Below are 15341 nucleotides of genomic sequence, written 5' to 3' on the forward strand. Positions count from 1 at the left end.
CCCAACCAATAGTAATTATTATCTATTTTCATTCTAGTTATTCGCAAAAATAATATAAATTAAAACTACTTTTTGTTATCATTTTGATTTCTAGTTTCATGCATATCATAGATATCACTCCCTGTTTTAAACTTTTTCAACTCATATTATATGCATTTTAACGATTTTGGATTCTAATGTTTCAGTTTCCTCGTTTATTTATAATATCAGTATCCTTATTTTGTATTGTTTATTTAAAAATTTTGTGATATACATTTCAGAAGTCCGAGAGCTGACATACGAGTTTTTATTGCTTTGTTCAACTGGACCTTACGCAAAACGGGCTCCAGCCGATTGGGCTCGTATACAGAAGGAATGCCCCAACATTATTCGTAAGGTAAACCACTGTGAAACCAATCCTAATCGCGTAAATTGCGAATTTATGAATGCTAATGTGGCTTTTCCTATACGATCAGCGTGAATTACATAATTTCTACTAATACCTAATAAAATAATTATACGCGTGCTTACCAACTTGCGTATTTTTTTTTTTTTTTTCAACTCTTTTTCTTGTCATACAAACAATGAAAAAGAGATAATAATTGGAACTATAATTTATTATTACATGAGTGTTTGGGCTCTATTGTTCATCTAAAAATGTGATTTTTAAGATTTTAATGAAAAGTTGACATTTCATAAGTTATCATCAAAATGTAATACCAAAGAAAAAAGTTTTTAGAATTAATTGATTGAATTGTGTGATATTAGAAATGATACAGAGTAAAATTCTGGAGTAGTAAAGTATTAAAAGCGTGTAATTTATTTGCTGTTGAACACAGCATAATGTTCGCTTGCAATAATTAAGTAACTGTTTTGAGGAAAATTATATTGTCTCGTTACTTAAATAATTTAAGGTTTCAAATGTGAAATCTATATTCTGTTGTATGAATTTGAAGAGGCTACCTTAAAAATATGATATATATCACTATTAAAATTATTTTTAATTCTAAGAAGGTTGCATGATACAAATCTAGTATTCATTTAATTACGTAAAGAGCTCTATCAAAATGATTAATTAAAGGCTAAACTAGAAGCGAATCTTTAAGTTGTATAATCTTTAAGTCAAGGTATACTTGATTGAATTTATTATTCATAAGAAACTGATTATTCAAATTTATTATTATTTCATTTATTAACAATGTTAAATTTTGATTTTTTTTATAATATATATTTATTTTGTACGAATATTACAATTTATTTACAAAGCACATGGAATCGATATTCGATCATCGAAATTCGTTTAATGTTATTGCTTTATTTTTTTGTAATATTATAAATAAAAACTAGATATAATTTGTATTTCTTTATGATTAACCTGTTTTAATATTATGTTAGTCATAACTGTAATTCAGTCTCCTTTTTACTTGCAAAATGTGGTAACACGAGTGCTAGAAATTTTACGAAGTTGTTGATTAATTTTGGTTATTCATAGAAAAATAGGATAAATGCCACAATTGTGGATTTAATTGCTTTTATCATTCAACAAAATGACTTCAATTAATTTTATTATTTACGATTCGGTTATTGAGTTATAGTTTTCTACAGTCTAAGAAATGCATGCATTATTGAAACATTGATATTGAAAATAACACTTGCTCTATCATTTAAAGCATGCTGCTTATAACAAACCAACCAGGTAAGAAAATCTGTATACCTAAGAGAAATAAGAAGATATGTATTAATGAATTAATTTTTTTCAGGTACCGATTCGCTGGTTCGAACCGGAAGCGTATAAAGCAAAGGTAGCAGCTGCTGGTCTAGTGACAATTTTGCCAGCCGAGTTGGATGAGCCAGACACAGATGTCGAAAATGATCAAATCTACAAATTGTGTTTGGGGTGAATCAAGAATCTTCTTCAAATCAAAATTATCAAGTTCAAAGTCAAAATTTCTTTCATATCTCTCAGTTACCTTAGAGTTGTTCATACATTGCGATAATTTTTAACAATGCGCTGCACGTGAATTTCTTCAAATTTTTATCGCCCGCATTTCAATTAATCATTTTTCAAATTACATAAACAAGTGTTCATGACGGTAAGTAATTCAAAGATACGAAAATCTTACACAAACACTATTTACATTTATATTAATCATTTTCTCACAGATTAATCATGAAAAGCCCATAGTTTCTTCTAATAATTCGTTATTTCAATAAATCTTAGGTACTCTAGATTTCACAAATTAGCTTTATTAGCTACTACGCTGTTAAGGACGCGATATCGCTGATACCAGTTACGTTCAACAGACTCAATAATTGTATCAATTTTAATTAATTCTAATTGTAATATAAATGTCATTTATTTAAATGGTTGAATCTGGAATCAAAAGCTTACAATCATTTAATAGCTGAATCTGTTGAACGCAACAATTGTTTACTATGAGATCACAGACATGTTATGATGCGATACTGCTATTGTTTGTATACGGTCACAGATGTATTGCGTAGTGCGAATCAGTTAGAGTAATGATGTGATGAAAATTGCGTCCCTCGTATGACTCTCAAACGATATGCTGACGAACGCCTTAATGTCTTAGTGGGGGACCATATTCTTGAGGCATCGCAATTCTGAATTCAGTTATCAGACGCCGCTCACGCGAGACACACGTTTGCAATCGAGACCGTAAACAAAACAAACAGTATCGTCGCAAATGAGACTGTTGCACACCCGTGAGAGTGTTGTGATTAACGTGTCGTCGTGACTTAAAAAGAAAATAAGTTAAAACTTTTTTAAAGCAAATGAAAATTTTTGTAACTTCTGTAATATAGTGCGGTAAAAGTGGTTTCTTATGTTATATACTGGGATTAGCCGCGTGATTTGAATCAAAACTAGAAAAAGGTAACTATCTTTTTATTTACGAATTAACAAAGTTTATTTAACCTGATTATGAAGGTTTCATTATGCGCGGTATAATTTAGAATAGTTTAGTCTATCAACTTAATTTTAAGTATTACCTTTTTGGTAATTATTCTGCTGTGGTACAATAATACAAAAAAGTCATAATTTTAATGTTTTATACTTTATACGATTACAATTACAATTAAAGTACCAAGCGCGTTACCTAAAAGCTTAGATTATTAATTAAATACATTTATTTTCTTTTCTTTTTCTGTTTATATATAAATAATTTATTTTTATTTATATTGCGAGGGTCACACGTTGGAAACTGTTTTAATATAGAAATTTAAATTTGTTTTAATTATGTTTTGAAAATTTTTGTTTATTTAAAGATTTTACTATGTAAATACGAGAAATTTATGATAGCAGTACAATAGAAAAGAACGATTTGATCTATTGATTAGGAAATAATTGAAAAATTGATTATAAAAGTACAATTTTGTATCAAAGCTTATCACTTTCAATTCTAGTTATTATACATATGCTATGGTAAAGGAGTTATGTATTAAGGGTGTTTTCTTTAACTCATTCTGATGCATACGCGTAAAAATTCATTTCGTAACTATAAAAGATATCGTTTTTTCACATCATATTTTGAAGCATCTAAATAAAACGTAGGTTCAAAACGGTTTCAAACAAAAAGTTTAAATCTTCTGTAGTTACGGAGATAAATGAATTTTGACGTCTATACTCCATAGCAGATGAAAGCAAACACCATGTATGTACAAGGTGTCCGGTTAACACGTATGCTGAATCGATAAATTCATATAGAGCGAATAATTTTTAGATCAAATTCTTATACCATCTTTTATACACGCTTTAATTAAAAGCTGATTAAAAATTAAAAATTCTTTTGAAACTTTTTATTATTGCCCGGATCTCTCAATCGATGTCTAACAAATAGATGAAAATCAACAGATAACTCCAGCAAAAGGAGTTTTCACACACACATATTAACGATTTTTTAAAACTCAATAACTTCGACTAAGGACTGGATAAAAAATGTGTGAAGAATTGCACTCTTAAAATAATTTATTTTGTATAAAATTTAGACTTAGCATAAGTTAATCAGACACTTTGTACATAAAGTCAATTTTTTACTAACTGTTATTTTTATGTTATTCTAATATTGTACTTTCCCAATGAATAATAAACCAATGCAAGTAAAGCTGAAATGTGAATTACAGCAATTGTTTAATTAGTCAATCTTTAAGGATAGGAAATTAAAAATGCAGGTGTTTTGTTGTATCCTGTACGAAACTATTTATTATTTCAGTACGTACAGAAGTGAATATTTAAACATACATATGTCTTCGTTTTGTGCAGGCCCAATTGTATTACAAAGTACACCAATTGCATTATTCATACATTTTTTTTTATTCCTTTTTTCCAGAAAAAAAAAAATAATTATCGCATACATGTACAATACATTTAAATTCCATGAGCTCTGCACTCATCGCATTCTATTTAAATTTTTACTAATAAGGAATAGATCTCTTTAATTTTATATTGCAAAAAGTATCAACGTTTACATGTTCAAAACTAGATGTTTTCATTCAAGTCTGTTCTCCTTATTGCCTTGTAAAAATTAATTAAACTCCTAAACACCCAATAACCAGTTTTGCTTTAACAATCATCGATTTAGCTTTAAAGGGTATTTGTATAAATTATAATAAAAATTACTAAGAGTAATACGTCGAGTATAATAGTTCAATAAATAGCCAGTTAATGTTAGTCATTCATAATCAATTGTGTGGTCAATGACAAAAATATTTTCTAAAATTCTAAATACACTTGTACGATCGAGAAACAGGTCTGTAATAATTAACAATTCGGTCGTAGTAAGAGTTGGCAGTTTTGTCCAGAAGAAGCTCTAATCTGTACATTATTCTATTTATGGAATTATACTTCGAAAATTGAAATGAATAATTAAACAAATTGCTCAAAGCGGTTTTCCTCTACGAAGATTAATATGCGATACAAAACAAATATTGTATCGATTATTAGACGGTTTTTCATTTATATAGAAAGAGATTCGATGAATATATAAATGATCATTTCTACCTATGCATATATAAAGTGAAAGTGGTTCAGAATAGTTAAAATTCTGCGATAAATAGTATATAGCACAGTTCATTCAAGTTCCTTACGCATAAATTAAAAATTAACATAATTCTATCAGCTCAACTTCTCACAGCTAGTTCAGCGTTGATTTAGAAGACCTAATTAATTTTATTTTCTTAGCTTGTGTGTGTGTGTGGTAACCCAGAAACAGGCATTGAAATTTCAAATATGCAATTTCCTTTTTATAAAAAACTTTTTCTCTCATTGGCACTACTATTACACAGTGTGCTCCTACTTTGACAGACCCATCATTGCTCATTGAACATAATGGTGTTGTCTGTTACATAAACACAAAAAATATATAATATAAAATTTTAATACATAAGTGTCTGATTTACCTAACAAGCCATTTATATGTTAAGGTGTACGAGTGTCATTCGAGAAATTGAAAGCACGCATTGTTTTTACATTTATTATTTAAATCTAGACAGTGTCTTATAAAACATAAATCGAAAATGATTATTTTACTTAAGTAATCATTGTTACACATAGTCATAATTGATGAAATTAGTTCTAGTCAAGTTTGCTAGCTACCATTCATTTGATAGTGCGTATACCCAATAACGTGATATACAGTACAGCAGAAATACATTAATAGAATGATTGTGGATGAGTGAATTATGATACATTAATGAAAACAATTTAAAGGGACTAAGAAAGTTTCCACGTAATAAAACCAAATGCACGACCAGCCATCTTTAAACTGGTTGGTTTTCATCAATGACTTAAGAACGAAGCATGATACATTAGTGAATACAATTTTCAGAGAAAACGAAAAAAATCAAATTTTTCGCTTAAGGGCTCACTGACACGATAGAGAGGCCAGCATTCGCCATTATCCTATATACAATTCTTCGATCGAATCTCGATCAATTCAAACATGAAAGCATCAGTTTTATAATTTTTTACATTAGTTTATACCTTCCAAGTTTGTGGATCGCGCAGACTCGACGTTTTTTTTATTTAATATGAAACCAAGCTACCTAAATGATTCAATAAATCGCAAAAATATTAATACACAAATGAATTTTTCTTGCTTTTCTTTAGGGCTACCTATTTTCGATCGATGCATCCATTTCATTCCCTTTTTGTTCACATAAAAATCACGAAGCGAATGCACGCCTCTTTTTGCTCTAATAACGTTCAAAATATACAGCTCTTCTCACTAAAATTTAATGCATCACTCTGTATAAAATATGTACCCATCTCGAACAGTTCTCTTTCTCTTTCTTTTTCTCTTCCCTCTCCCCCTCTCCCTCACCCTACTTTTCTTGAAAATGTAGAAAATTATATAGTTACTCTACCTCACGATGTTAAAATAAAAATTCACTAAAATACAAATCACGGCTGTTATCTCCTTAGTTTCATTAACTCTTTGAAGGTTAAAATACATAGTCAGGTCCAGCCATGTCTATCGCCCACCTAAATTTATCCCTTTGAGTCTTATTGTAGATTTTCTCTATGGGAACATCATATTTTTTACACCTGTAAAAAAATAATGTTTTTGAACCTTAATCTGAGAGAGGAATAACCATATACTCTTAAAATATAAAAAAAACAATGATAACTTACCATGCAACAGAAATTCTAGGGTCCAAGTAGTTCAATTTGGAGGTACCTAAAGCAATTTCCTTGTTTTCTTCTCTATCCGTTGCTTGGACTTCCAGTTTTGTTAATTGCTCCTTCAATCTTTCCAATTGTTTCTTCTTCTTCTCATATTGACTATAAACAATTACATACTCATAAATATAATGAAAAAGAAAATTATGACAGGTACTATTTTCTCAAATTTAAAAACTTACACTTTCTCTTTAACAGAACCATGCTTTGCATCCCGTTTAGCATCCTTAACTTGAAGTTCAGCCTCGGAAATGGCTTCTCTTTTAGCATCAATTTTGGCCTTTAGGTTTTCCATAGATTTTGCATGAGTCTTTGGCACCGATCGCTGATGGTTACACAGAATAGCAACTGCCCTATTAGCTCTGTTGTAAGACAAAATTTTTTCCGCTACTGTGTCATCTGGATTTGTTAATTTGTCTAATTGCTGCTGCAGTGTCCAGGAAGCATTATATGTCCTGAATACCTTAGCAGTAAGACCTTCCATTAATTCGTTCAAATGTTTGTTCATTACCGCTGTGTTTAGTCGGTCAAATAAATCATCGGAAGGAGATTTATTTTCCATGAAAAGCTGAAGACTCTTGAATACCCTCTTTTCCACAGGTACCTCATTATAGTATCTGATAGAGTCCTTACCTAAGAAATCAAAAACCACTACATATTCTTTGCCATCTTTTTGCTCATGCAAACTGATATGTTCCACTCGAAGCGAACAACAGCCTACTGTGTCCGCTTGATCCTCATCCTTTTCATTACCAGCCCTAAGAGCTAACTTATCTATGAAGTACAGGGCCACAGCTCGTTGCCTGATACGCATTTCTTTGCTCTTCCAGTCTGCTCGATATTCAGCACGAATTTTATCAATAGACTTTGCTAATTTTCTTGCAGTTTCGTATTTTTGCCAATCTTTTTCACCCTTAAGTTTGCTCGAAGGATTTAGCATGACATACTTGGCTTGACCTTGAATATTTTCAGTCCAAGAAGCTAACCAAGTAACACCAGGATCATGCCTAACTTCTTTCCACTTGTGACCACTTGGAGGTTTCGGTATATTCGAGTTTTTTGAGCAATTTATCATAACATCCTCGGGCATTACTCTCTTTTTAAGCTTTCCCATTTTAGGATGCTCCCCACGCCCTCTGAACAATCCCGGTGGTTCAATCTTGAAATTACCTATCTTTTCTTTGTGTCCATCGATGGTACAGAACCCGTATTGCTTTTGGATCTCATCGTTCTGTTCTTTGATCTTCTTTTTTTCTTCCTTCGTCATATTCTTCCTCTCTTCACTTTTTTGCAAAAAATATGCATGCATTTCTTTAAAATTACATTTGTTTAAATCTGTAATTTTGGTCCTTTCGGAATCCGTCATGACTTCTCTCCAATCGTGGAAAAAATTATTGTTAAAAGCTTCCTTTGTTGTGTAGTCGTGATCTAACATTCTTGCATAAAACGTAGCAACTTCTTCTGTGTCCTGGCTCAGCTTTAACTCTTTACCATTATAATAAAATTTTACCGTTGGTGGAAGAGGCTCATAAGCAGGAGCAAATACTGGCCCTTTATGTTCTAAAAATGTCCATTTCACTCCGTCTGATTTTTTTTCCTCTTCCCACCTGAAATTTAATTTGAAAATTTGTTAATCATATAAGTAGAATTCCGCTTTATATTATTAAAGCTTTCACTATGTCGTGGGGTTGTAACAGCGATGGTTATACTGTTTGTGTCCCACGGCTATTTCCGTGGATTAAATAAGAACTATTTAATTTCAATATTGCGATCTAATAAGAGTTTTGTACTGCCACTATGACTCCCAATGGATACATCAGAAAACGCATGGAAAAACCCATCAGATCGTAACACTGTTTAATTCTTATCACTTTATTGACGTATAATGTTCCTCCTTAATAAAGAAATAAGTAAAAACTTAAACTATCAGAATTAATACTGCATAATTAATTTCGCATAGAATATATATGAAGATTGTAATTAATTACTATTTTGTTGAAAATATGATAATACTTTTTTGGTTTTATTAGGCTCGTTTTTGATTATTTCTTGCAATATTAAAGGAAGCTTAGTAAACTAGTTAATCATATCTTAGTAAAATTATTTTCAAAATAGGTTAAAAAATCTTGGAATACGTTTGGAGTCACGCAGAAGTGCGCGCAAATTCTGGATGAATTTCGAGTTGCGTACGGATCACATAGAATCTTCCATAGAATTTAAATACGGTACACATGAATATGCATAAACCGTATGCATTATATAAACGTAACATAATATCTTTACCTTAAGCACTATATGCGCGACTCGGAACAGATATACATATATAAAAATATTACCATTTCCAGACTTCCTGCTGTTCTTCTTCCTGTTTTTTCTTTCTAGGACTCGGATTTTCTCCTTTCGCAGCTTTTGAGACTTTCTTTTTTGGTTTTTGCTATGAAAAAAAATAAAAAATTAACCAGTAGAATCAATTTTAGACAAAAAAGTAATTCGAAGAAAAACTACCTCTTTTGATTCATCATACTCGTCCTCACTGTCGTCGTGTTTTCTTTTCTTTTTCTTAGCCTTTACAGTTTCCTTTTTGGCCTTTTTACGTGCAGACAATGGGACATCATCATCTTCATCAGAATCTATTTTTCTCTTTGCAGTTGTGAAGGATAGAGATCTATTATTCTATAAAATTTAAGGACAAAAATGAAGTTACGTATGAGACTATTTACAGCTTATTTAAAAAAACAAACCTCTAAGGGATAAAATATATCTAATAACATTTGTACTGGTTTTTGTAGAAATTTAAAATTGGACTAGAAATTTAAAACTTCATTCAGTATTGTATCAACTTTGTTTAAATACAATAATTTCAGGGTTAATAGAACCATGACAGAAAAAAAAAACAAATGAAGATTATAAAAGCTATCTTACCAATGGAGTGTCTTCGTCAGAATCCTCCTCCGTCTTCAGGGTAGTGTTATGCATTTCGGAAAGCCTTGTGTCATTTCCATCAGTAGAGTCCATGCTAGCTTCTTCCTCCTTCATCTCATCTTCATCCTCATATCCAGTGATACAAAGCCGTTGCTCACCACCACTATCATCTTCATCATCCATATCCATCTGCGAAATAGGTTCCTAGAATTTTACATTATTTTAGAATTGACAAGTAATTACTAAAACCAAGTTGACTCTTGTTCAACTAAATAATAAATAACCTACTTCTTTCATTTCTCTCTTCAAATTATGAATGCTATTATATTTATTAGAAAGATGCTCAGTTTTCACCTCTGCTTCCTCTTTCACTTTAACTTCTTCCTTAATTTTCTCCTTCTTATCTTTGTCCTCTTTTTGTTTTGCTACAAAAAAAAAAAAAATATCACTGTATCTGATTTTACCAAAACTTTTACATTCTAATATGAACATCTCATAATTTATATCAAATATTATATTATACATTTTTCTTTGTCATGACGGTGGCGATCCTTATCCTTTTCATGTCTATGCTTGTCTTTGCTAGATGAACTGTGTCTTTCCTTTTCTGAACGGTGCTTGTCCTTGTCATTTGTATGAGAAGTGGAGTGTTTATCTTTGTCTTTTTCTGAGCTATGCTTTTTGTCTTTTTCTTTATCCTTGGAGGATACATTTTTGTCCTTGTCTTTATCCCGAGAACTGGAACTTGAGCTGTGCTTATGCCTGTCTTTTTCTCTATCTTTACTCTTTGAACTCTCCTTGTCCTTGCTAGTGCTGCTATGATGTCTGAAAGAAATTTGTATTGAAATTTGTTGATGATATTAAGAATTGGAACAAGCTGAAAATAAAAACCTAATTATCTATTCCAAATTGTTTAATAGCTGACCTCTCTTTATCTTTCGAGCTAGAATTTGAGCTGGATTTATGATGATGTTCCTTATCTTTGCCTTTATCTTTGTCTTTGCTGGATGAGCTGCTACTGCTTTTATGGTCTTTCTCTTTGGTGGACGAAGAACTACTTTTCTTGTCCTTGCTGCTACTGTCATGCCTGTCCTTATCTTTCGAGGAACTAGAGCTGTGTTTGTGTTTATCCTTGTCTCTGTGTTCACTTTTGTGACTCTTTTCTTTGTCCTTGCTTCTATCCTTTTCCTTATGCTCGGACTTATGGGATCGATCCTTTTCTCTATCTCTGTGTTCTGATTTGTGCTCCCTCTTTTTGTCAAAGCCATTGGACATCCCATTCAAGTGAGCATCTAAAAAATGGCATATTTTTATGATAAGTAATCCAGGAAAGAAACTAATTCAATTCAATCTAAAAGCAAATGTAAAATTGAATTAAGTTTTTATTAACTTTGATGCTTAAAAAACATTGAAAAAATGAACTTGTAAAAACTTTATAATATCTGACATGTAGATTTGTGATTAAACAGGAAGTTTAAAAAAAAACATTGAAAACACTATAATAACCTGTTAATCCTTGAGTAATTTTGGATGATAGAGATTTTACAAACAAGAGGAGGGAGGAGAGGCGACGTTATACGTAAGCTGAATGAATAACAGGATTATAAGAACAGTAATTAATTGTACTTAAAAAAGAAACTAGAACAATAGAGTAAAATTTAGAAATAGGAGGGGGAAATGGAAATGAAGTCTCGTTATTGGCAGGTCGATTACTCTGGATGCGATTTATAATTCATCAATGAGATCAATCGTGGCGTAGTCGGCGGGGTATTGGTCGTCGGTTTTGTATTTTGCGGAATTGACGAGGGAACCGCGGGGATGACAAAGAGGTAGGAGAGGTAAAGTTAACACGTGTAGCGTAGTTTGCCATCGCGGCACAATTTTTTACTAAAGAACGAGACGCAAAGAAAAAATTTGCAAATAAAGAAGCTTTTTGGATTGGAATCATGTAAAAGGTAAAGAGGGGGAAGCAGAGAAAGAATAAGAGAGTAACAGAGATAAAGGAAAGATTGTAATAAAGAAAGAAGCGAGAGACAGCAAAAGAGATAAAAAGACATAATAATGTTAGATATAAAAATTTTACCGGAATGGTTGCCTGCTGCACTGCTGTTCTCTTTGGCCTTGGTCTCCTGCAAATGTATAAGAGAGAGACAATGAGAAAAAAAGGTAGAATCAGAGAAAGACGCCTCGAGATGGGTCGAGAGAGCGTCCGTACGCTGGCAACTTCGTTGCCTGGCAGGACTTAGCCGCAGACGCCATTTTGGGACTTAGAAAAATTTCGCGTCCGTGCCAAGAGGAAAGCCGTCTCGTAAGGCGAGATCGCCGGAAAACGAGCACGCAGACCTTTTTCATTTTCCGAGACTCGACAGATTTTCATACTTACGTGATCGAGACTTGGCTGGGAAGGCGGTTGTTCCACTTCCATTTCCTGCCTGCTTTACGAGACTCCGATCCGATGGTTCTGGCAGTGCTCGAGTTAGCGAAGAACGTAGAGAAACAGTCGTGCGATTCCTGCTACGGCTTTAGAGTCCCCCAGCTCCTACCGGGAACGCGTCTAAGTATCAGAAATACCTTATCGCGCATGCACCGACAAGTCCCGCCCTCTTCCACTCGTACTATACCGCGAAAGAATCGCTTTCGCTTTTGGGCAGGGGTTATATTATATCTATCTAGTGTTCCCTGTTTTCTAGAAAATTTAGCTAAATCTTTTCTATCCATAGTCCAATAATGTCTAAATCTACATTGGAAAAATGATGCTTCTTAATGGAAAAATACATCCGTTTGAATGTACTGATGCTTATTTATATGTATGCAAAATTTTATGTTTAGCTCCTCCTACTTTTTAGATGGAAAAATTTATTTTGTGCTACTGTACAGGAATTTAACTCAACTTTAACACGTTGGGAATTTGGAACATGTAATTGCTTTTTGTCTTTTTCAAATAGCAGTGAATAGTAAAAGATTGAAATATTTTAATGCAGAGTACTTTTTGAAAGAATGACTATATATGTTCAAACTTTATTGACCTTTCAGATTATTAAAATTAATCTAATGGTTTTAGTCTACAGGTTTCAGTTATATTTAAGATGGTATACTTTGCTGTAGACCTACCTTTATTCGATTTTTTTAGACTCTGATTGCTCTAAGAAAATGACAGTACAAATTACTTGTTTTCTTTTATGGCACGAAAATTACAGTCGGTCATTGTATGTCAGGTAAAAAAATTGTAATACTAATTCCACTAAATAGATAGTATCCAAATTTTTTATAAGTTAAATAAATAATAGAATAATGAGAAACCAACCATGAATTATAATTATTAATTAGTTTAATATCAGGTAAGGGAAATTTTGAAATAAATAAAGAATATTTGAAAATGAATTAACTTTAAATTGAATAACATACAGGAGTATATGTTTCTTTAGCATGCTACAATATAACAGAGTCTTGATTTTTCTTTTCTAATGTACACGTTAATCATATCCATGATTAAATTTCAATAGTATTATAACATTTTTCATGCAAGCATTAAGTCAACTTATTCATATACATATATGGTACAAATTGATTGTAATTGTATAGTTTCATTGATAAAAATATTTATACAAATAAATTGTGAATTCTAGAACTACTCATGATTGATTAGTCAGTAAAACTTTGGTACTGCCAAAAGCTTTACAATGTTTAAATTAATTTCTTCCAGCCTTCCATTATTGAGCTACCACCTTTTGGAAAGCAAATACTGAGTATAGAGCTGAAAAAAAAGTTCATAATTATTATTAAATTTGATACAAAATCACTGAAAATTATTTATTTTTTATACTTACAAATGACATCCCACTCTGATTGAGAGAGAGTTCCAATTTTTCGATGACCATTAGTATTTTGCATATATTGTTCAGCGTGTCGGTAATCATTTCTTTGACCAAGCAAAGGGGATTCGTAATAAGGAGGGAATGTTTCAAAAACTTGTATCTTTCCTAACAAGTTTCTTCCCTCATCCTTTTGGTTTTTATAGAAATCTTCGAATCTGTTGAAAATCATTTACAATAGCATTAAATTTCTAGAAGGCCTTATTTATTATGTAAATCAATTACCTTTCAAATTTTACTAATTTCAAATTAAATTTTTCTGCTAATTTAACTAATGTAGGTAAGTGAACCAAGAATTCTGGACAGTCGACAACTCCTTCAAGATGAAAATTGTATTTTGCTCCAAAAAGTGGTGGCTTTTCTTTATCACATAAAAATTCAATATTATACACATCATTCCCAAATTTATTAGAGTCTGATTGTTGCCACCTAGAACTAAAGGAAAAGCAAATCTTCACAAAAGAATCATAATATTTCAATAACATTCGAAGAGAGCAAATACAATGTAAAATTAGTAGTTAAAATAGAAAGTTTTACTTACACTAGGTCGTATGCATCTAGGACTGTACCAATAAAGTAACCACCAGGTTTTAGGGTTTCACTAGCATTTTGAAGCATGCATTCTGCTTGTGGAAGAGATTCAAAACTGTAATGGAATGCAAATTGACAGCTAACAAGATCAAACTGTATGCTAGGATCCTTATATTTTGTTCTCAAACGTACCTAAAATTTTATGTATTAATAAAAGTTTTAACTATAGTGTCCAGTCCAAATTTCTACCTTTGTACAGTCAGCTGCTATAAACTCTGCTTTAAATACAGGTAAAAAGCCTCTATTATTTGAATTTCTCTTTGCTATATCCTTATATCGTTGCTCACATTGCTCTACTGAGATATCTGCTATGTCAGCACATACTAGATGTGTTATATTTCCTTTTAACCATTTATTCAAATCTCCACCTTTTCCACAGCACATATCCAAGACTAAAAAGGGTGATCCATGCGGTATATTTTGTCTTACTTTCCTTACATATTCGCCTAATGGAAAAAAATGTTAATATAATAATCAAATCACTTTTAAACGAAACAACCTTTAACACATCAACTATACCAATAAGCATGCTCTTGATCCAATTGTTGAAATTCCTCATATACACAATACGGCTTTTATTTCTTTGATCAAGCCCTTCCTCCTTTAAAGCATTATAGTGCTCTGCAACCAAGGAAGTATTGTCTTCTATTTTCTCAGTGTTTACTTCTGTCTTATTGCCAGTTGATAGGTCTGAAGGAACACTGCTGCACTGTTATAAATCACAAATGTTAAATAATATTCATTAACAAGAAACTATAAACAAAAATGTTTACCGCCTCCTCCTCTCTGAATGTTTTGTTTTTTGGTTCTGAAGTATTAATAGGCCAATCTTCTTTTTCTTCACTTGACTAAGAGAAAAGTAGTTTCTAAATTATAAATCTTACATTTTTCAGAAACAAGCTAAAGTATAATTAATAGGAGAGTTACTCACTAATTTTCTTTTTCTTGGATTGTGATTACTAGTATCCTCAACACTTTTTGAAGGATGCTCCTTTTTTTCTACCTCACCTTTCTCCTCGAAACTCTCGCTTTTCTTTTCCGGTGGTTCAGGCATTTCCAGTTTTTCCTGATATAAACAGAATATAAATAACCTCAATAAAGTAACTTTTTGTTTATCACTTTTTAAATTTAAATATGTGCAATATAAATTTTTTATAATATAGAGTCACAAAATTCTCTACAACAAATACCAGATATGACGTTCAAAAATTTTGGTTTTTATTTAAGAACATTGTTTTTGATTACCATCGTCTCTAGGCCATTTAATTTACCAACCT

The 15341-nt window shown here is 31.6% G+C and overlaps 2 protein-coding genes across 3 annotated transcripts; both read right to left on the reverse strand.

Moving 5' to 3' along the window:
* Window positions 1–4173: 4173 nt before the first annotated feature.
* LOC136785540 (DNA topoisomerase I, mitochondrial-like) lies at window positions 4174–12393 on the reverse strand. The gene is made up of 11 exons (XM_066746609.1): window positions 11985–12393; window positions 11685–11730; window positions 10527–10893; window positions 10125–10426; window positions 9890–10026; window positions 9602–9805; window positions 9185–9352; window positions 9016–9113; window positions 6862–8286; window positions 6632–6781; window positions 4174–6544 (listed from the first exon to the last, which is right to left on the reverse strand). Exons 1-11 carry the CDS (start codon window positions 12024–12026, stop codon window positions 6442–6444), a joined length of 3042 nt encoding a protein of 1013 aa, XP_066602706.1. The 5' UTR covers window positions 12027–12393; the 3' UTR covers window positions 4174–6441.
* Window positions 12394–12997: 604 nt separating this feature from the next.
* LOC136785541 (mRNA cap guanine-N7 methyltransferase-like) lies at window positions 12998–15334 on the reverse strand. 2 transcript variants are annotated; one of them, XM_066746610.1, is made up of 9 exons: window positions 15310–15334; window positions 14996–15130; window positions 14838–14912; window positions 14584–14773; window positions 14254–14510; window positions 14015–14196; window positions 13699–13908; window positions 13429–13631; window positions 12998–13355 (listed from the first exon to the last, which is right to left on the reverse strand). In XM_066746610.1, the coding sequence occupies exons 1-9, from the start codon at window positions 15310–15312 to the stop codon at window positions 13312–13314; spliced, it is 1299 nt and encodes a 432-aa protein (XP_066602707.1). In that variant the 5' UTR covers window positions 15313–15334; the 3' UTR covers window positions 12998–13311. The 2 variants fall into 2 exon arrangements, with proteins under 2 accessions (XP_066602707.1, XP_066602708.1); XM_066746611.1 differs by lacking the exon at window positions 15310–15334 and adding an exon at window positions 15255–15303.
* Between the last annotated feature and the right edge of the window lie 7 nt (window positions 15335–15341).

The sequence above is a fragment of the Prorops nasuta genome, unplaced genomic scaffold (genome assembly GCF_024137725.1).
Source record: "Prorops nasuta isolate Cenicafe-Biocafe unplaced genomic scaffold, Cenicafe_Pnas_1.2 PNAS00475, whole genome shotgun sequence".
Taxonomy (NCBI): Eukaryota; Metazoa; Arthropoda; class Insecta; order Hymenoptera; family Bethylidae; genus Prorops; species Prorops nasuta.